This window comes from Callithrix jacchus, chromosome 12 (genome assembly GCF_049354715.1).
Source record: "Callithrix jacchus isolate 240 chromosome 12, calJac240_pri, whole genome shotgun sequence".
Classification (NCBI taxonomy): domain Eukaryota; kingdom Metazoa; phylum Chordata; class Mammalia; order Primates; family Cebidae; genus Callithrix; species Callithrix jacchus.
Window position 1 is genome coordinate 84,215,934 of NC_133513.1, and position 22,910 is coordinate 84,238,843.

At 38.4% G+C, this 22,910-nt stretch overlaps 1 protein-coding gene across 3 annotated transcripts in view; it reads left to right on the forward strand.

Moving 5' to 3' along the window:
* HECTD2 (HECT domain E3 ubiquitin protein ligase 2) overlaps nt 1-22,910 on the forward strand; it is a 104,974-nt gene that overhangs the window by 14,269 nt on the left and 67,795 nt on the right. For all 3 annotated transcript variants that reach the window (XM_078346000.1, XM_035268456.3, XM_002756395.7), the window contains exon 2: nt 1,212-1,341. Coding sequence is in view for 1 of the 3 variants with exons in the window: in XM_002756395.7 (XP_002756441.1) it covers nt 1,212-1,341 (130 nt within the window). In the remaining 2 variants the exon portion in view is untranslated. The remainder of the gene's footprint in view (nt 1-1,211; nt 1,342-22,910) is intronic.

Consider the following 22,910-nt stretch of genomic DNA (forward strand, 5'->3'; position numbering starts at 1 on the left):
GAAACCTGTTAACATTTCTTATTGCAAATGGTGTAGTCTAACATTGGTCACAATTGGCTCTGTTTCATATAGTTACTCAAGAACCCAAGCTAAGATGCTGTAACAACTCATCCTGGATGGTTGCCACAGTTGAAAAGAGAGAACTAGAGTTTTGCCCCAGTCTTAAATGCACTGATACTTTCTGACCCAGAAATGACAGATGTAATTTCCACCTGTGGCCTATTAGAATTAATCAGATGGCTCTACCTAACTAAGAGAATGGGGAATTTAGTGAGCGTAAATGCTTCTGCTATGTTATATGAGTGAATTCTGGAAAGATAAATGGCGATCATTCTGGTGAATTAAGAGGGAGATGAAAAAGAAACTCTTCCTCTTCTATGGAAGTGAAGATACTACCTTTAGAATTAAAAAGTAGATGTTAAAGAAGTTAACTACTATATTCTCTTGAGCATCTGGAAGCTAGAACATAGTATAAAAAGATCTCCGCTGAAAATAAGCTCTGCGGCAGCTCTATAGCTTAATCTTGTACTTTATGTGTAAAGATTTTATGTTTAATTACAAAATACTGATTAATCAAATATGTACTATGAATTTTATAGAGTTGTTATTTTGTGTAAGGTGTGTTAATGGATAGATTCTGTGTTTTAGAAGATTGCTGAAACCTGTGCCTAAGGATCCCAAAGTGCTTATCACTACTTCTGAAAAAAAATGCTGGTATACCCAATCACAGTGTTTAGAAAAAATAAACTCTAAAGGGTTATCTCTACCCGAACCTGTAAAGTTGCATCAGATGAGAGGATAGCCTTCAGTGAATCAGCCTGTAAAGAATCACATGCATGCTATTTATTAAAAATAAGATTTATGGAGGTCACAAAAATAGTATTATTTAAATACATAGTTGAAGTCGTAGTTAACATTAATGGAGGGTGTACAATGTGCAAGGAACAATGCTAATTATATGCATTATTTCTGTTAAATTTTACAATAAATCTGTAAGATAGGTACTGTTATTCCCATTTACAAACTTCTCAATTTGTAAGTGGTTAGATGATAAGGCCCTTGCAGTTAAGTCCTAGAAAAGGTAAGTTAAATGTGTATGTCTATGTATCATCAAATTAAAGTCTCTTATAAATGTTTGTGATTTTTGCAATAAAATGATTTACGTATAGGTAATAGGAATTAAATAGCAATGTTAACTTTTCTGTTTTTAGGGTTTGGACAGAGGAGCCAAAGGCCAGATTTCCACTTTGAGCAGTTTTATTTCAGCTGTTAGCCCGAAGAAAGAAGCCGCTGAAAACAGAAGTTCACCTGCACATCTCGTTTTCCCCAACATCAAGAATGGTAAATAATTTTTAAATATGTTTTGGCTGAAAGTATATCATTAAATTATTTAAAAAGTAGACATTAATTATTCAGCATTGTTCTGATAGGTCTAGTTATTGCAACAAAAAGAAGCCGTATACATATTTACTGGAAACAGCAAAATGTTTATTTTTAGGTGATTGTTACCTAGAGTAAGAGAATGAAATACAAAACTCGTGAATAATAAGCAAATTTGATTAGAGAGGTGGCTACATTATAAATAAAATAAATGTACATATATCTTTTATATATCTATTATATAAATGTATGTATGCAAATATTTAGTAGATAGCCCATATTTGAGTGGTAATCAATTAGAATTCTTTATGGAAAATATATGAAATACTTAGAAATAAACCTAAAAGGAAATGTGTAAAATCTATATGGAGAAAGCTATAAAACTATTATCTAAAGACCAAAAGGTAGTTTGAATGGAAAAGCTTACCATAAATATTATAGAGATGTAACATAGGTAAAAAGATAAATGGAAAGAATGTACATTATTTATAGTAGTGATATTTGAAGCAATCTAATTAGATTAGTTAACTAAATTATGTTAATCTATATTGCAAATACTGTGCTGCTATTAAGAATATGATATGTATGTTGAAGTGACTAAGAGAAATGCTGACAATACATTGTAAAGTGAAAAAAGTAAGTTACATCATTATAGGTAGAATATGACTCCAACGTTTTTAAGTGCGGTGAAACCTTTTGTACTTTGAGCATAGAAGGGTGCTCACCAATCTGTTAATAGTTTCCTCAGGGAGGTAGAATTGTATATATTATTAATGTTTCTTTATGTAGCGCTATACTGTTTTATCACAGGAAATGTACATTACTTAAATACTTCTAAGTGCCCCTCACCTTGTAACAAGACAAACCTTCAAAGGTTTAAATGCCCCTCACATTCTAACCAAACAAAACAAACCTAGAAATATTTAAGGACATAGTTTCTGGTAAATTACCCATGTCCATAAGCTGCATGTGGTATAAATTGTTCTTACATAGAGATTTTCTGTTTGACACTCTAAGCCAGTGCTAGACCTATTCTACATTCTTACAGGTTAGTGTTTATAATACTTCATTTTTGAACATTTGCTTTTGATGACCTCTTTCTTTTATTTATTTGCATACACACACCCCTCCATCATGCCAATATTGCCCCAAGGAGGCACCTTTGAGTTCACACTCTGATTTCTATCTACTCCATTCTTTCTATACTAACATCTTGATCTCTGAAGTCAGTTTGCCAACTCATATGCCTACAAGTTTTTGAGTGGCTATATTGACTCTGAATATGATCCACTTATTTGAGCTTCTACCTCATCTGTGTCTCAGATGTCTGCTTCCCTCTCATCTGTGCCAGTCTTGTGGAATCTGGACTTAGCCCCAACCTGAACTTGGAGTATTTGCATACGTCACTTTGACTCTAGATGAGTAGACCTTTTAGCAGACTTTTTTTAAATCTTATTAGAACTCCTGGTACTGAATTCTCATAGCTGTTCTATCTGGATGCCACCTCAATTCAGGTGTGGTGTGAAGTTCATTTGTTAGGGGCACTATGGAAGTAATTATTTTATTGAATAGAAAGTTAGACTACTTCTTCCAAATGTAAGCATGTTTATAATTACTTGATCTCTTGGGAAGCCACTCTTACTTACCAATAAGAATGTTTTCTCAAAGATGTCTCATTCTTAGCAGTTATTACAGTTTTCCTCCCTCTTCTCTGGTAGCAGGACCTATGCTGGGTATTCTCAGACAGCTTGTTTCCCCTGTCTCATCTTCAAGTGGTATTAGGGAAACTGCAAAAACCCAGCGTGGGTTCACCTAACAGCTGAGGAATGCCTTTGTTTCCTGTGGATCACATGACTAGGTATGCCTGTCAAATTGGCTGTCCTTTTAAAAAGATGTGAAAAGTGTAGGAGTTTCACCTACTATAACAGCTGCTAGTGGCGATACATCTTTAAGAAACAACCTGGATGGTAAGTGATAGAGGAGAGGAGGTTAGCACTACATCCTTTCTTACACTTTTGTATCTTTCTAAAATTATGATGCCCCTTTCACACTTGAAACATTTTTAAGCAGCACAGAATATCTTTAAAAGAAATGAAGCAATTCTTCCCTAAATTTTTAAAAATATCATTGCAGTCTAGGTAGTTCAGAAAAGATTAGCTATGAACTCTGACATTTACCTTAGGAGCAAGCTAATAGCCAGCTCAACCCATTTCATGAGTTTAGTAGAACCTTGATATGACATAATGAATTCTGCAGTTTTTACTCACCTTGAATAAAAGCATCCTGTGATCTTTGTCACTCTAAAATAGCCAGGGAAGAACAAGTGGTCTTCAGCTGAAATAATGATGGGATTTGTGTGTGAGTCCTGTGATTGTCACAGATCAAGTACCACAGAGTTTCACAGTTTCTCTAAGAGCAATTTGAGGGACAGCTGTTAGATGAAACTTGGCACAGGGCTTGCCATTTGGGGGAAGCAAAGGACTTGCCACATTAGGATTCCTACCTTAGAAGAAGTATTTTCAAGGTCCAGATAACTCCATCTACAGATTTCCTTAGAGAATGGACTGACTTTAGACTAAATCTCCCAGATCTTTCCCTTGGTCAGTGTGGGAAACTTGGATTTGACTTTTCTTAGCTCTTCCTATGGGAAGAGTTATATTTTCTTTTTTATATTAAACTCAACTTTTTATTGAATAGGTAACACATTTTCAAAAATGAAAAATGTAAAAATAAATACGTTTCAGACATCTCACTTTCACTCTCCTTTTTGTTGTCTCTTGTATTCTTTCCTGTTGTTTTTTTTAGGCAAATGCAAACAAATATAAATAAATATTCTCATTTTCCACCTTTGGTGAGTAACTGTGTATACATCATCTAGAACCTTGCTTTTTGTTCAGTTCATGTATTCTAGATATCTTTCTGTATCAGTACATGGAAAGCTTTATTATTTTTTACAAATATATTCCATTGGATGGAATATATTGGATGTACATTGTTACTGGAGTAAGTAAACTGGATTTATTTACTCAGATTCCTATTAAAAGAAGTGAGTTGTGTTCATTATTTTGTTATTGTAAACAATGCCACAATGAATGACTATACATATATCGCTCTGTTCATCTGCAGGTGTATCTATAGGATATTTCTAGAAGTGGGGTTGTTGGGTCCAGGAGTAAATGCATGTACAGTTCCTTCAGTTTGAATCCATCTGTTTGTTTTAAAGACCCAGCATGTGGTACATGTAGTCCATAATTAGTTAATAATTTACTGAATGAGGTAATGAATGAATGGAAGGTACTTTTTCTGGGTTTCTGGCATGTTTGCCCTGTTGGAATATCAAACCAATCTCAAGGCTGTAATAAGTTCTGTAAGATATGTCCAGACGAAGGCATCTATTTCATAAAAGAAAACTTTATAGAGAGGAGACTCAAAAGTTTTTATAACTAGCCTCATAAAAGAACATTTCACTGATGGTTTTATTACAGTTTTACAAACACATGCATCATTGAACTTAGTAAAAAGTACATCTCCAAAATCTAATGAATGTATTTGCTTTATTTGGCTCTGATGGCTAAAGTCCTGTGAGTCAGACTTTTTTTTCCCATCTTTCTTCCTTTCTCTCTCCCACCTTCAATTTTATTTTTTGCCAAATGTTCAGAAAAGTCATCCATAGACAATGATGTAAATACCCCTTGTTATGACTAATCCATTCTGGTCTTTCCTCATTTCAGCTGCCTGCCACTATTGAAGTAGTCATAGGCAGTACCAAAGTGCTAAACTGATATAGGGATACTTCAAATTGTAACTCATTTATTATTACATGCCTAGACTCACACATTGTCAGTTAAGAACTGAGTCTTTGACTCAACTGCTACCTGTAACTGCCAGTGTGACCTTAAACAGATAACTTAGTCCTCTTGTTTTTTATCATGACTGAACATTTATAGAATGAGGAAATTGGCATGTTGAGTCATAAAGTGTCATTTACACCTAAGTTTTATTATTTAAATGGTTAATTTCCTAATATATTGATTTTTCTTGATGCTTGTTGAATTTTTTTTCTTTCTTTGGACGTCTTACAGTTTACTAGCTCCTATACCCATGTGAATTTAGTTTTTCATTATATTGTTTGTTTTTATACATAATATAAGGTTTGGCATTGTTCAACAGTCAGAATAACACAGCTTTTGTAGCTTTTCAGGCTGGGTTTGAATTCTGGCTCCATAACATACAAACTGTACAATTCTAGAAAATGTGTTTAACCCCTCTGTGTTTATTTTCTCATTTGTAAAATTGGATAATAAGGAAGCTACCTTATGAAGTTGTAAAGATATGAATGAAAGCATTTAAAAATATTTAATCCTATGTCTTAGGAAGTTCAATTCATGCTATGACAATGTATACATATTGTGGAGGAAGGTATTATGATAGGGCAGGAACATTACTCTTATCTCAGCAACGGATGGCACACATTTTAAAAGTCCAAAATGTGTTAAATGCAGAAGATGATAATCAACATTTCTATACATCTTAATAAAATTAAAACCCAAGAACTCAGCATTCAAGAGCACTACTGGTACTGTAAAAGCCCCAGGGAGCCCACCCCAATCATATTGCCCCACCCTTCTGTCCAGAGGTTAACTATTGTTCCCATTTTTATAGTTGAATGAGTGAATGTGTGAATGAGTCCTGAGAAACAAAGGACACCTCTTGGGACATCTGGCAGAGCTGCAATTGACACTATTAAATGTCTGTCAGAAAGAGCCCTCCAACTGTCAAGAGTACTATAGGTTTAATCTGTGAGGTGAACTGAATGTCTTCAACTGAGTCGGCAGAGAAAGAAGAGAGCAGGGACTTCATGACACCCCTGGCAAGCCAGGAATAAGAAGTAGGCTCACCTGTATATTCTATCTTCAGTTTTAAAAAAGAGTACAAAGGCAGTCAGGGTCTTGGTGATGACAGGTGTCAACATTGCTAAATTTCAGGCCATTCATTCTAGTCTGTATAGAGTGTAGTTTTCACCCCAGGCAGCTGTAACTCCTGTTCCTTTGAATCAGATCTCTTTCTACCTTTGTATCTGTCTCTCTGGAAGCTTGTCAAGCCATCTCTTGCCTTGGAGGTTTTGAAGTTGCAGTGTTGTGCCTTGGTGTGGGTTTGTATTCATCCCTTGTGCTGCTATATACTCATCTAGCAGCTTTACGTCCTGAAATTCCAGAAAATTTTGTTGAATTATTTTGTTGATGATTTTCTCTCCTCTATTTTTTCTATTCTTTCTTTCTGGATCTCCTATTATTCTAAAGCCAGACTTTCTGGACTCCTAATTTTCTTACATTTTTACTTGTATTTCCCTTCTCTTTTGCTTTATGATTTAGGGAATTTTCTCAAAACTTTTCTATTGAGTATTTTACTTCTGCTATAATACCTTTAATTGCGAAGAATTTTTTCCCCTCTGAATCTTTCTTTTTAATGATACCCTTTTATTTCATGGTTGTACTATCTTCTATTCCTCTGAGAAAGCTAGTAATAGGTTTAGAATTTTTTTCTTCTTCCTGCATGGTTTCTGATTCCTCCACGTTGCTTTTGTCTGTTTTGGTCTCTGTCCTCCATGTTGGTAGTCTTTGATTTTCTGCTCATGGTTAATAGTAGGGAACTAAAATGGATAATTGGAAGGTGAGGCATAAATAAGATTTTCTGACCATAGCTTTATTATGAGGTGATATGAGGGGCCTGTTGATTGGGGAACCCTGATGTCGTATCTTCAGTTATTTCTTCTTAGCCTAATCAGATTCCCCATGAAAGTGTCTTCAAATCTGTCCAAGGGAGGGGCAGGGTAAGTATTCTGTTTGTTGGAAGAAGGAGATTGGGAGTCTCTCTTGATTGGTCAATCAGTTAGTATTCAGTAATTAGTTGTTTACTGCCCCTATATCTTGGTATAGTTCTTATAACCTCATCTGTGTCTGGCATTCGCTAGTCCAAAGCACCTCTGTTTTACCCTCTCCAAATAATAAGAATTTACAGACTTCTGCTTGTGTAGGGATGGAGGAGGGATAGTTATGTAGTGACAAGGGAGAGATCTAGGGAGCTTTTTCTTTAGTTTTTACTATAGTTCTAATTTACGCCTCCCCTCATATATTCCCAGTTCTGATTCTGTGCCCTTTAAGAATTCTGCAGTGTAAATCAAGTTACTTTTCATCTGTCCTTATGGGGTCTTGGTATTTAGCTGTTTCAGGTCTACTAAACCCATTTTCACTGACATCTCTGCCTTGTAGTTTTTTACCTTTGAGGCTCTGGCTATTTCACCTGTTCCATTTGTCTTTATAGATTTATACCTTTGAAACAACAGAACCTTTTACTGTAGTTCCAGTGAAATTTCAGGAGGAATTAAATGTGCTCAGTCTGCCATCTTAACCCGAAAAGCCTGCATTTGTTTCTTTGTTTAACAGATAAGGAGTATGAGATTCTGAGAGATTATGTGATTTGTTTATACGTTTTAAAGTATCTATTGAGTATAGTAATAAACCACCCAAAACTTGGTGGCTTAAAATACCAGTAATGTTTATTTTATTCACAAATACATAATTTCTCTGGGGATCAATGGGAACAGCTCATCATTGTTCTCCTGAGCATTAGCTGAGGGGGCTTGAATACTGAAAGCTGGACTTACCTGAAGGCTTGCTCACTCCTTTGCCTGCTGATTGATGCTGACTCTAGGCTTGGACCCTAGATGAAACACCTACATAAGGCCTTTTCAGGTGGCTCCTTGGCTTCCTCACAGCATGATGACTGAATTCCAAAGACAAACATCCTGAGAGAGCGAAGCACAAATGTTACTGCCTTTTAATAACCTAGTCATGCAGCTTCACTTCTGCCACATTTGTTGATTAGCAAGGAGTCATTAAGGATGGCTCATATTCAAAGGAAGGAGAATTAGGCTCCATCTTTTGTGGAGGGAATATAAAATAATTTATAAACATAATGTAGATCCAGAAAAAGATTTGTTTGTTTGGTTGTTTATTTTTTTAGTTTAGTTTAGTTTGTTTGTTTTAGAAATTTTCTTATACCGTGTTCTATGGCAGAAATTCATAATTAAAAATCTGTTTTCTACAATAGACAATGTATACATTGTAAATTTCCATACATGCTGAATTCCACTATTACAGGTCATTATATAGGTTACAGTATTAGAGAATTTGAAAACTTTTTGGTAGATTTATAAGTCTTTTCCATTTTGTTCTTGAATAGTGTAGAGATGAAAGCAATCTTAAAAAATGATCTAAACTAGTGGTTTTTAAACTTGTTTTTGATTGTGACAAAACACTTAAAAAATACAATTTTTTAGAGCATAATTATAGTAAGCTGAGTTACTCTGAGTAAACCTGTTCATTCGGCCCCATTCCCCTGAGGTGGCTCTTGAAGTTCTTTTTTGAAACCTTAGGAATGACTGACTTAAGCCATCCTCTTTTTTTTTTGTCCTTTAAGTTCTGGAATACATGTGCAGAACATGCTAGTTTTTTACATAGGTATTCACGTACCATGGTGGTTTACTACACCCATCATCTACATTAGGTATTTCTTCTAATGCTATCTCTCTCCTAGCCCACCACCCGCTAACAGACCCTAGTATGTGATGTTCCCCTCCCTGTGTCCATGTGTTCTCATTGTTCAGCTCCCACTTATGAGTGAGAACATGCGGTGTTTGGTTTTCTGTTCCTGTATTAGTTTGCTGAGAATGATGGTTTCCAGCCTCATCCATGTCCCTGCAAAAGACATGAACTCATCATTTTTTATGACTTCATAGTATTCCATGGTGTACACGTGCCACGTTTTCTTTTCTTTCTTTTTTTTTTTTTTTTTTTTGATACAGAGTTTCGCACTTTTACCCAGGCTGGAGTGCAATGGCGCGATCTCGGCTCACTGCAACCTCCGCCTCCTGGGTTCAGGCAATTCTCCTGCCTCAGCCTCCCAAGTAGTTGGGACTACAGGGACGTACCACCATGCCCAGCTAATTTTTGTGTTTTTAGTAGAGACGGGTTTTCATCATGTTGACCAGGATGGTCTCTATCTCTTGACCTTGTGATCTACCTGCCTCAGCCTCCCAAAGTGAGGGGATTATAGGCATGAGCCACCGCACCCGGCCTCACATGTGCCACATTTTCTTTATCCAGTCTATTGTTGATGGGCATTTGGGTTGGTTCCAAGTCTTTGCTAGTGTGAACAGTGCTGCAATAAACATTCGTGTGCATATGTCTTTATAGTAGAAAGATTTATAATCCTTTGGGTATATACTTTGTAATGGGATTGCTGGGTCAAATGGTATTTCTGACTCTAGATCCTTGAGGAATTGCCACACTGTATTCCACAATGGTTGAACTAATTTACACTCCCACCAACAGTGTAAAAGAATTTCTATTTGTCTACATCCTCTCCAGCATCTATTTCCAGACTTTTTAGTGATTGCCATTCTAACTGGCATGAGATGGCATCTCAATGTGGTTTTCATTTGCATTTCTCTAATGACCAATGATGATAACCTTCTTTTCATGTTTGTTGACCGCATAAATGTCTTCTTTTCAGAAATGTCTGTTCATATCCTTTGCCCACTTTTTGATGGGGTTGTTTTCTTGTAAATTTGTGTAAATTCTGGTCACTAGCCCTTTGTCAGATGGATAGATTACAAAATTTTTCTCCTATTCTTTAGGTTGCCTGTTCACTCTGATAATAGTTTCTTTTGCTGTGCAGAAGCTCTTTAGTTTAATTAGATCTCATTTGACTATTTTGGCTTTAGTTGCCATTGCTTTTGGTGTTTTAGTCATGAAGTCTTTGCCCATGTCTATATCATGAATTATATTGCCTAGGTTTTCTTCTAGAAATTTTATGGTTTTAAGTCCTACGTTTAAGTCTTTTATCCATCTTGAGTTAATTTTTGTATAAAGTGTAAGGAAGGGGTCCAGATATAGTTTTCTGCATATGGCTAGCCAGTTTGCCCAGTATCATTTGTTAAATAGAGAATCCTTTGTCCATTGCTTGTTTTTGTCAGGTTTGTTGAAGATCAGATGGTTGTAGATATGTGGTGTTATTTCTGAGCCCTCTGTTCTCTTCTATTGGTCTATATATCTGTTTTGGTACCAGTACCATGCTGTTTTGGTTACTGTAGCATTGCAGTATAGTCAGAAGTCAGGTAGCATGTTGTCTCCATCTTTGTTCTCTTTGCTTAGGATTGCCTTAGCTGTCTGGGCCACTTTTTGGTTCCATGTGAGATTTAAAGTAGTTTTTTCTAAATTCTATGAAGTAGGTCAGTGGTAGCTTGTTGGGAATAGCATTGAATCTATAAATTACTTCGGGCAGTATGGCCATTTTCACAATATTGATTTTTCCTATCCATGAGCATGGAATGTTTTTCCATTTGTTTGTGTCCTCTCTTATTTCCTTGAGTAGTGAGTTGTAGTTCTCCTTAAAGAGGTTCTTCACATCCTTTGTTTAGTTGTAATCCTAGGTATATTTTATTCTCTCTGTAGCAGTTGTCAATGGGAGTTAACTCAAGCTCTCTATTATTGGTGTATAGGAATGCTTATGATTTTTGCACATTAATTTTGTATCCTGAGACTTTGCTGAAGTTGCTTATCATAAGCTTTAGGAGATTCTGGGCTGAGATGACAAAGTTTTCTAAATATACAATCATGTCATCTGTAAACAGAGACAATTTGACTTTTTTTCTTCTATTCAAATACCCCTATTTCTTTCTCTTTCCTGATTGCCCTGGCCAGAACTTCCAATACTATGTTGAAATGGAGTGTTGAGAGAGGGCATCCTTGTCTTGTGCTGGTTTTCAAAGAGAATTTTTTCAGTTTTTGCCCATTTGGTATGATACTGGCTTTGGGTTTGTCATAAATAGCTCATTTATTTTGAGATATGTTTCATTATTACCTAGTTTGAGATTTTTGACATGGAGAAGTGTTGAATTTTATCAGAGGTCTCTTCTGCATCTATTGAGATAATTGTGGTTTTTGTCATTGGTTCTGATTACATTTATTGGTTTGCATATGTTGAACCAGCTTGGCATCCCAGGGATAAAGCCGACTTGATTGTGGTGGATAAACTTTTTGATGTGCTTGCTGGATTTGGTTGGCCAGTATTTTAGTGAGGATTTTTGCATCGATGTTCATCAGGGATATTGGCCTGAAATTTTTCTTTGTTGTGTCTCTGCCAGGTTTTGGTATCAGGATGATGCCGGCCTTATAAAATGAGTTGGATTGGAGTCCCCCTTTTTTTATCATTTGGAACAGTTTCAGAAGATATGGTACCAGTTCCTCTTTGTACCTCTGGTAGAATTCGGTGAGCAATCTGTCTGGTCCTGGGTTTTTTTTGTTTGGTAGGCTATTAATTACTGCTGCAATTTCAGAATTTGTTATGGGTCTATTCAGGGATTCAGCTTCTTCCTGGTTTAGTCTTGGGAGGGTGTAAGTATCCAGGAATGAATCCATTTCTTCTAGACTTTCAAGTTTATTTGTGTAAAGATGTTTATAGTGTGCTGTGATGGTAGTTAGTGTTTCTGTGGGATCAGTGGTTATATCCCCTTTATAATTTTGTACTGTGTCTATTTGATTCTTCTCTCTTTTCTTCTGTATTAGTCTGACTAGTGGTCTAACTATTTTGTTAATGTTTTCAAAAAACCAGCTCCTGATTTCATTGATTTTTTTTGAAGGGATTTTTGTATCTCTGTCTCCTTCAGTTCTTCTCTGATCTTAGTTATTTCTTGTCTTCTGCTAGCTTTTGGATTTGTTTGCTCTTGCTTCTCTAGTTCATTTAATTGTGATGTTAGAGTGTTGATTTTAGATCTTTCCTGTTTTCTCCTCTGGGCAATTAGTGCTATAAATTTGCCTCTCCACACTGCTTTAGCTGTGATCCCCAGATTCTGGTACATTGTATTCGTTCTCATTAGTTTCAAAGAACTTATTTATTTCTGCCTTAATTTTGTTATTTGCCCAGCAGTCATTCAGGAGCAAGTTGTTCAGTTTCCATGTAGTTGTGTGATTTTGAGTGAGTTTTTTAATCCTGAGTTCTAATTTGATTGCACTGTGGTCTGAGAAACTGCTTGTTATGATTTCCATTATTTTCCATTTGCTGAGGAGTGTTTTACTTCCAATTCTGTGGTCAATTTTAGAATAAATGTTATATGGTGCTGAGAAGAATGTATATTCTGTGGATTTGGGGAGGAGAGTTCTTTAGATATCTATTAGGTATCCTTGGTCCAGAGCTGAGTTCAAGTCCTGAATATCCTTGTTAATTTTTGTCTCATTGATCTGTCTAATACAGACAGTGGGGTGTTCAAGTCTTCCACTATTATTAGGTGGGAGTCTAAGTCTCTTTGTAGGTCTCTAATAACTTTCTTTAAGAATCTGTACGCTCCTGTATTGGGTGGATATATATTTAGGATAGTTAGCGCTTCTTGTTGCATTGATGTCATTGCCATTGTGTAATGCCCTTCTTTGTCTTTTTTGGTCTTTGTTGGTAAAAAAAAAAGTCTGTTTTATCAGAGTCTGGAATTGCAACTCACTTTTTTTTTTTTTTTTGCTTTCCATTTGTTTGGTAAATATTCCTTCATTCCTCTATTTTGAGCCTAGTCTTTGCACGTAAGATGAGTCTCCTGAATACAGCACACCCATGGGTCAGAACTTTTTATCCAGTTTGCCAGTCTGTGTCTTTTAATTGGGGCAATTAGCTGGTTTGTGGCTTGTTAATATTGTTCTGTGTGAATTTGATCCTGTCATTATGCTGCTAGCTAGTTATTTTGCCCATTGGTTGACGCAGTTTCTCCACAGTGTCAGTGTTCTTTACAATTTGCTGTATTTTTGCAGTGGCTGCTGCCAGTTTTTCCTTTCCATATTTAGTGCTTCCTTCAGGTGCTCTTGTAAGACAGGCCTGATGGTGACAATCTCTCAGCATTTGCTTGTCTGTAATGGATTTTATTTCTCCTTCACTTATGAAGCTTAATTTGGCTGGACATGAAATTCTGGGTTGAAATTTTGTTTCTTTAAGAACATTAAATATTGGTCCCCACTCTCTTCTGGCTTGTAGGTTTCTGCAGAGAGATCTGCTGTTAGTCTGATGGGCTTCCCTTTGTGGGTAACTCAACCTTTCTCTCTGGCTGCCCTTAACATTTTTTTCTTCATTTCAACCTTGGCAAATCTGACAATTATGTGTCTTGGCATTGGTCTTCTCAAGGAGTATCTTTGTGGTGTTCTCTATGTTTCCTGAATTTGAATGTTGGCCTGTCTTGCCAAATTGGGGAAGTTCTCCTGGATAATATGAAGAGTATTTTCCAACTTGATTCCATTCTTCTCGTCACTTTCAGATACACCAATCAAACATATGTTTGGTCTTTTCACATAGTCTCATATTTCTTGGAGGCTTTGTTCAGTCCTTTTCATTCTTTTTTCTCTACTCTGGTTTTTATGCTTTATTTTATTAAGTTGATCTTCAATCTCTGATATCCTTTCTTTGCCTTCATTGATTCGGCTATTGATACTTGTGTATGCTTCATGAAGTGCTCATGCTCTGTTTTTTAGCTCCATCAGGTCTTTTATGTTCTCTAAACCGGTTTATTCTAGTTAGCAATTCCTCTAACCTTTTTTCAAGGTTCTTAGCTTCCTTGCATTGGGTTAGAACATGCTCCTTTAGCTCAGAAGAGTTTGTTATTACCCACCTTCTGAAGCCTACTTCTGTCAATTCATCAAACTCATTCTCCATCCAGTTTTGTTCCCTTGCTGGCAAGGAGTTGTCTTGCTGGTGAGGAGTTGTGACTCTTTGGAGGAGAAGAGGTGTTCTGGTTTTTAGAATTTTCAGTCTTTTTGTGCTGGTTTTTCCTCATCTTCGTGGATATATCTACTTTTGGTCTTTGATGTTGGTGACCTTCAGATGGGGTTTTTGTGTGGACGTCCTCTTTATTGTTGTTGATGCTACTATTCCTTTCTGTTCATTAGTTTCTTTCTAACAGTGAGGCTTCTCTGCTGCAGGTTTGCTGGAGTTTGCTGAAGGTTCACTCCAGACCCTGTTTGCCTCAGTATCAGCAGCAGAGGCTGTGGAACAGCAAAAATTGCTGCCTGTTTCTTCCTCTCAAAGCTTCAGAGAGGCACCCGCCAGATGCCGTCCCAAGCTCTCCTGTATGCGGTGTCTGTTGACCCCTGCTGGGAGGTGTCTCCCAGTCAGAAGGCACAGAGGTCAGGGACCCACTTGAGGAGGCAGTCTGTCCCTTATCAGAGCTCAAGCACTGTGCTGGGAGATCCACTGCTGTCTTCAGAGCTGGCAGGTGGTAACATTTAAGCCTGTTGAAACCCCCCACAGCTGCCCCTTCCCTTAGGTGCTCTGTACCAGGGAGATGAGAGTTTTATCTATAAGCCCCTGATTGGGCTACTGCCTTTCTTTCAAAGATGCCCTGCCCAGAGAGGAGGAATCTAGAGAGGCAGTCTGGCTACAGCTGCTTTGCCTAGCTGAGGTTGGCTCCACCCAGTTTGAATTTCCTGGAGGCTTTGTTTACACTGTTAGGCAGAAATCACCTACTTAAGACTCAGTAATGGTGGACGCACCTCCTCCAACCAAGCTTGAGCATCCCAGGTCGACTTCAGACTGCTGTGTTGGCAGCAAGCATTTCAGGCGACTAGATCATAGCTTGTTGGGCTCTGTGGGGGTGGGATCTGCTAACTAGACAACTTGACTCTCTGTCTGCAGCCCCCTTTCCAGGAGAGTGAACGGTTCTGTCTCGCTGGCATTCCAGGTGCCACTGGGATATGAAAAAAAAAAAAAAAACCCCGCAGCTAGCTCAGTTTCTTCCCAAATGGCCACCCAGTTTTGTGCTTGAAACCCAGGGCCCTGGTGGCATAGGCACCCGAGGGAATCTCCTGGTCTGTGGGTTGCAAGGACTGTGGGAAAAGCATAGTATCTGGCCAGAGTGTACCATTTCTCAGGGCACAGTTCCTCCTGGCTTCCCTTGGCTAGGGGAGAGAGTTCCCTTACCCTTTGTGGTGCTTTTCTGGTGAGGTGATGCCCCACCCTGCTTTGGCTCACCCGCTGTGGGCTGTACATACTGTATAACCCGTCCTAGTGAAATGAGCCAGGTACCTCAGTTGGAAATGCAGAAATCACTACCTTCTGAGTTGATATCTCTGGGAGCTGCAGACCAGAGCTGTTCCTATTTGGCCATCTTGCCAACCACTTCCTCTTCTTTCATTTTATAGTGTCTAAACTGAGGCCTAGGGACTTTCAGTTGCCTACTAAAGTTAACAAATTTCACAACTCAGCCAGCAATAGGACCAGTCCCATACTTATTTAATTTAAAATTATTTATGCTATGCGTGGTGGCTCACACCTATAATTCCAGCACTTTGGGTGGCCAAAGCAGGCGGTTCACCTGAGGTTGGGAGTTCGAGACCAGCCAGACCAACATGAAGAAATGCCGTCTCTATTAAAAATACAAAATTAGCCAGGCATGGTGGTGCATGCCTGTAATTCCAGCTTCTTGGGAGTCTGAGGCAGGAGAATAGCTTGAATCCAGGAGGTGGAGTTTGCAGTGAGCCAAGATCACACCAATTCACTCCAGCCTGGGTAACAAGAGAAGAAGTCCATCTCAAAAAAAATTATTTGTAATGAAACTCAAGGTACTGCATTTTGCAAGAATGTGTATCCAGCAGCAAACCTTTTTATATCAGCACTTCCTCTGTAGCAGTGGAGGGATAAGGAAGGGAAACCCAGGTTCTTCCTCCTGAATATCCAGTCTCCATAAAGACTCTCCATAAAGACTCTTACTTACCTCTGAAACTGCTGTTGCCATCTATGCTGGCTAACCAGGAACAGTTATCAATCTCCTAATCACCTGGCCAATTTAAAATGTCAGTCTTTGTTTTGGTGGAAGAAAGACTGTAGTTGTAGAAAGCTTCATATTCCCAGTTTCCAACCAGAATTGTGATGCCTATGAAAACAGTGAGCTCGCAAAATTTGGCTAATAATCTCACACTCTTATATATAGTTATATTCTGATCTTCACATTTTTTAATATATTGGCAACCCCGACCACAGCCCTTATTCTTCTTATGTTGGCTTCTAGTGTTTTACTTAATGTTTCTAAGCAACCAACTAAAATTGGCAACAGTATATTAAAAGAAAGGGAAAATGATTACTGCTTATCAGTTTAGCACAGTGCTCCTAAGTATTCACTGAATGAAAGTTAAATGATTTTCCATGATAAATATATTTTTGTTTTGTTCACTATTACAGTATTCTATATTGCAGAAAAGTTTGCACATGATAGAACAAAGACTTGCCTCTATTTATAATGTCATTTTGAGATTTAATCAGTCTCTCATCATCATAGTTATTGATTTTCTCCTTTTGAATTATATTTTAATAACCATCTGTGAGAGCAGGCAGAAAGCCTGTCTCTGGAAACAATGCCTTGATATTCAGAGACTTGAGAAAAGCTATGATCTGTTACTTTTCTTAATAGCTGAGTGTCACATCTTGTAGTTTGGTTTTCATTCACTAATCTGAGCAAAGGATTCTACCTTTCTTTCTGATTCATGTTCCATTAACATAGTATGTTAAGATTCTGCATGACTCTTCAATTAAAGTTACTTTTTCAATTAAAAATAAATCCAAATTGGGCTTCCGATTTCTAACCTTACCCTGTAATCCTCTTGGCCTTGGAATTACTATTTCTCTTATGTAAGAATCTGCCCATTCTCAGGCTCTGGCAAAATCCAGTTCTCTTACTAATTCAAATTTCACTCGTCCACCTCAGCATGGTATTAATAAAATGAGTGGGCATAAAACTGTATATATGTTCTGTGTGTGAATAAGTTAATTTATATTTGAATGAATCTGTTTGTGTTTAATTGTAGGTGCTTATAGCCAGGTTGGAAAAAAGTGTGTGGGAAGGGATAAGAAAGGGTAAATAAGCCTGGTGAACAGGAAGAAAAACTATAGAGGAACCACAAGAGATAATAGTTATGCAACTGTTGTTGGAGAGAGGAGATGACTATTATTTATGTTTTCTGCTGAGATGCCCTTTTCTTTCCCTTAAATAAAGATTTCCAAGTATAATCTATAAGAAGTCATTTGTGGAGATATCTAATTTTATAACTGGGTTTTTTCTTGGGTGCTGGTGAGGCACAGCTCCCCCGAGAGAATGCTGTGGGTTCTTGGTCTCCAACCTCTTAAAGAGTAAGCAATGGGACCACTGCAGGTGCACTGTAGGCTTGTAAAAGTAAGTATCGGACCCAAGAAGTGTTGCAGAAAGGTGATTTTATTCAGGTAGAAAAAAGAGAAGAAGAGAAAGACTTCCACAAAGAGCATGGAAGGGGATTCCAGACAGGAAATCCCACAGGGGAAAGGCAGCTCCCACCATGTGGGAGGGGATTCCAGAGAGATGGAAATCTGGTGCGAGTGAAGAAGCAGGGGAATTTATCCTGGGAGAAATTTCCACCTTCCCCAAAATGCTGGGCCAATGAAAGGAGTTTCTTAGAACTTCTGCTGGAGTGATTGACTTTTATTTTCTTCTTGTGCCCACAAAATTCAAACATAAACCATTGAATCTCCTGGATGGATAGAGATGGGAGAGGGGCACTCTGCAGGGAAATTCTTGCCTTTAAAACTACACCCCCTCATGGATCCAGAAAGAGAACACATTCCCTCAGTTTCACTTATAAACTGAATCTCTGTCCAATTTATGTTTAGAATATAAATTACTAGAAATTGGGTATTTCCATAATTAATGAAGGATATAAAATTAACTATAAAACTGAAGTATATTTAATAAACTGTTCTATATCACCAGAAACCATGGAATAGTGTTCCTCAGTATGGTGTGCAGACTAGCAGCATCAGCATCACCTGGAAACATGTTAGAAACGAAAATTCTTCCCAAGGAAATGGGAGGCTGTGGGCGCAGTTTCAGCAGACTTAAATGTTACTGCCTGCCAGCTCTGAAGACAGCAGTGGATCTCCCAGCACAATGCTTGAGCTCTGATAAGGGACAGACTGCCTCCTCAAGTGGGTCCCTGACTTCCATGCCTTCTGACTGGGAGACACCTCCCAGCAGGGATCAACAAACGCCTCATACAGGAGAGCTCGGGATGGCATCTGGCGGGTGCCTCTCTGAAGCTTTGAGAGGAAGGAACAGGCAGCAATCTTTGCTATTCTGCACCCTCCACTGCTGATACTAAGGCAAACAGGGTCTGGAGTGAACCTCCAGCAAACTCCAGCAGACCCGCAGCAGAGAGGCCTCACTGTTAGAAGGAAAACTAACAAAAAGAAACAGAAAGAAACAGCATCAATGCCACTTTTCCTCCAAAGGATCAGAAGTTCTTCCCAGCAAGGGAAAAAAACTGGACTAAGAATGAGTTTGACAGATTAACAGAAGTAGCCTTCAGAAGGTGGGTAATAACGAACTCTCCAAGCTAAAGGAGCATGTTCTAACCCAATGCAAGGAAGCTAAGAACCTTGAGAAAAGGTTAGAGGAATTGCTAACTAGAATAACCGGTTTAGAGAAGAATATAAATGACCTGCTGGAGCTGAAAAACACAGCATGAGATCTTTGTGAAGCATACGAAAGTATCAATACCTGAATCAATCAAGCAGAAGAAGAAATATCAGAGATTGGTGATCAATTTAATGAAATAAAGCCTATAGAGAAGATTAGAAAAAGAAGAATGAAACGAAATGAACAAAGCCCCCAAGAAATATGGGTCTATTGAAAAAGACCAAACATACGTTTGATTAGTCTACCTGAAAGTGATGGGGAGAATGCAACCACGTTGGAAAACACTTTTCATTATATTATCCAGGAGAAATTCCCCAACCTAGCAAGACAAGCCAACATTCAAATTCAGGAAATACAGAGAACACCACAAAGATACTCCTTGAGAAGAGCAATCCCAAGGCACATAACTGTCAGATTCACCAAGGTTGAAATGAAGGAAAAAATGTTAAGGGCAGCCAGAGAGAAAGATCAGGTAACCCACAAAGCAAAGCCAATCAGACTAACAGCAGATATCTCTGCAGAAACCCTACAAGCCAGAAGAGAGTAGGGGCCAGTATTCAACATTCTTGAAGAACAGAATTTCATATCCAGCCAAACTAAGCTGCATAAGCAATGGAGAAATAAAATCCTTTACAGACAAGTAAATGCTGAGAGATTTTGTCAACACCCAGCCTGCCTTACAGGAGCTCCTGAAGGAAACACTAAATATGGAAAGGAAAAACCAGTACCAGCCACTGCAAAAATACATCAAAGTGTAAAGAACATCAACACTGAAGAAACTGCATCAACTAATAGCCAAATAACTAGCTAGCATCATAATGACAGGATCAGATTCACACATAACAATGTTAACCTTAACTGTAAACTGCCTAAATGCCCCCAGTTAAGACACAGACTGGATTTCCGCCAAGATGCCTGAATACAAATAGCTCTGGAGTGCAGTTCCCAGCAAGAGCAATGCAGAAGGCAAGCAATCTCCGCTTTTCCAACCAAGGTACCAGGTTTCATTTCAATGGGACTGGTTGGACAGTGGGTGTAGCCCAAGGAGGACAAACCAAGGCAGGGCAGGGCAGTGCCCCACCCAGGAAGTGCAACTAGATGGAGGATCGGGGTCTCTTCCCTTCTGGTACTCTGGTTCAGGTACTGCACTTCTCCCATGGCCTTTGCAACCCACAGAAAAGGAGATTGCTGCCAGGCTGAAAAGCTCTGCGAGTTACTAGCACAGATCTGAGCAGCAGCTGTGGCTGGCACTGCAGGTTGTTGGCACAGATCGGGGCAGATGATTTGACTAGCATGGAGAGAGCCTGCAGGACAGAACTTCCCACTCCCCAGAAAGAGGGAGCTGAAAGCAGTAGACAGGTGATATAGCTTGTTGGATCCCACTTCCACTAAGATCAGCAAACTGAAGCCCTCTTGCTTGGGAGTTTTGCAGCCAGCACATCAGTTCAGGCTTGAACTGGGATGATCAAGCTAGGAAGGGGAAGAGCGTCTGCCATAGCTGATCTTACCTGTATAAACAAAAGCAGAGGAAGCTTACACGGCAGTTGGACTGAGCCCATGGCAGACCAGCAGCACCTCTACAGGCAGACAAGGGACAGACTGCCTCTTCAAGTAACTCCCTGACTCCTGCATAACCATAAGATGCCACATAGAGGAGAGATCTAGCTGACAACTGTCAGGTACCCTTATGGGATGAAGCTACCAAAGGAAAGATTAGGCAGCAATACTTGCTGTTCTGCAGCACCCGTGGGTGATTCCCAGGCATGCAAGGTCTGGAGTGGACTTCTAGCAGTCCTATAGCCAAGGGGCCTAACTGTTAGAAGGAAAACTAAAAACAAAAAGAAATAACTTCAACATCAGCAGAAAGGATGTCCACTCAGAGACCCCATTAGAAATCACCAACTTCAAAGATCAAAGGTAGATAAATCCATGAAGATGGGGAGAAACCAGTGCAAAAGGATGAAATCTTCAAAGACCACAATGCCTCTCCTCCAAGGGATCACAAGTCCTCACCAGCAAGGGAACAAAACAGAATGGAGAATGAGTTTGATGAATTGACATAAGCTGGCTTCAAAGGTGGGTAATAAACTTCTCTTAGCTAAAGGAACATGTTCTAACCCAATGCAAAGAAACCAAAACCCTTGAAAAAAAGGTTAGACAAAATACTCACTAGAATAACCAGCTTAGAGAACATAAATGACTTGATGGAGCTGAAAATACAGCACAACATCTTTGTGACGCATACACAAGTTTCATTAGCCAAATTGATCAGGCAGAAGAGAGGATATCAGAGATTGAAGATCAACTCAAAGAAATAAAATGAGAAGGCAAGATTAGAGAAAAAAAAGTGAAAAGAAATGAACAGGGCCCCCAAGAAATAGGGGATTATATGAAAAGACCTAATCTACACTTGATCAATGTATCTGAATATGATGGGGAGAATGAATCCAAGCTGGAGAACACTTAAGGATATTATCCAAGATAACTTCCCCAGCCTAGCAAGGCAACACCAACATCCAAATCCAGGAAATACAGTGAACACCATAAAGATAATCCTCAAGAAGAGCAACCCCAAGACACATAATCATCAGATTCACAAGGGTTGAAATGAAGGAAAAAAAATGCTAAGGGCAGCCAGAGAGAAAGGTTGGGTCACCCACAAAGGGAAGCCCATCAGACTCACATCACATCTCTTGGCAGAAACCCTACAAGCCAGAAGAGAGTGGGGGCCAATATTCAACATCCTTAAAGAAAAGAACTTTCAACCCAGAATTTTGTATCCAGCCAAACTAAGCTTCATAAGTGAAGGAGAAATAAAATCCTTTACAGACAAGCAATTGCTGAGATATTTCATCACCACTAGACCTACCTTACAAGAGCTTCTGACAAAAGCACTAAACATGGAAAGGAATAACCAGTACCAGCCACTGCAAAAATGTACCAGATGGTAAAGACCAAAGATACAATGAAGAATCTGACTCAACTAATGGGCAAAACAACCAGCCAGTAACAAAATGGCAGAATCAAATTCACACATAACAATATTAACATTAAAAGTAAACAGTGTTAATGTACCAATCAAAAGACACAGACACACTGGCAAACTGAATACAAAGTCAAGATCCATCAGTGTGCTGTATTCAGGAGACCCATGTCATGTGCAGAGACACACATAGACTCAAAATAAAAGGATGGAAGAAGATTTACCAAGCAAATGGAGACCAAAAAAGAACAGGGGTTGCAATCCTAGTCTCTGATAAAGCGGACTTTAAACCAACAAAGATCAAAAGAGACAAGGGCATTACATAATGGTAAAAGGATCAATGCAACAAGAAGAGCTAAGTATTCTAAATATATATGTACCAAATACAGGAGCACCCAGATACATAAAGCAAGTTCTTAACCTACAAAGAGACTCAGACTCCCACACAATAATAGTGGGAAACTTTAACACTCCACTGTCAATATTAGACAGATTGACCAGACAGAAATCAACAAGGATATGCAGGACTTGAACTCAGATCTGGACCAAGCAAACCTAATAGACATCTACAGAACTCTCCACCCCAAATCCACAGAATATACTTTTTTCTCAGCACCACTTAACACTTATTCTAAAATTGAATAACATGCTCCTGAATGACTCCTGGGTAAATAACAAAATTAAGGCAGAAATAAATAAGTTCTTTGAAACAAATGAGAATGAAGACACAACATACTGGAATCTTTAGGACACAGATAAAGCATTGTTTAGAAGGAAATTTATAGCACTAAATGCCCACTAAAGTGGAAAGATCTAAAATCAACTCCCTAATATCACAATTAAAATAACTGGAGAAGCAAGAGCAAACAAATTTAAAGACTAGCAGAAGACAAGAAATAACTAAGATCAGAGCAGAAATGAAGGAGATAGAGACTTGAAAAAAAATCAGTGAATCCGGGAACTGTTTTTTTTGAAAACATTAACAAAATAGACTGCTAACCAGACTAAGGAAAAAAG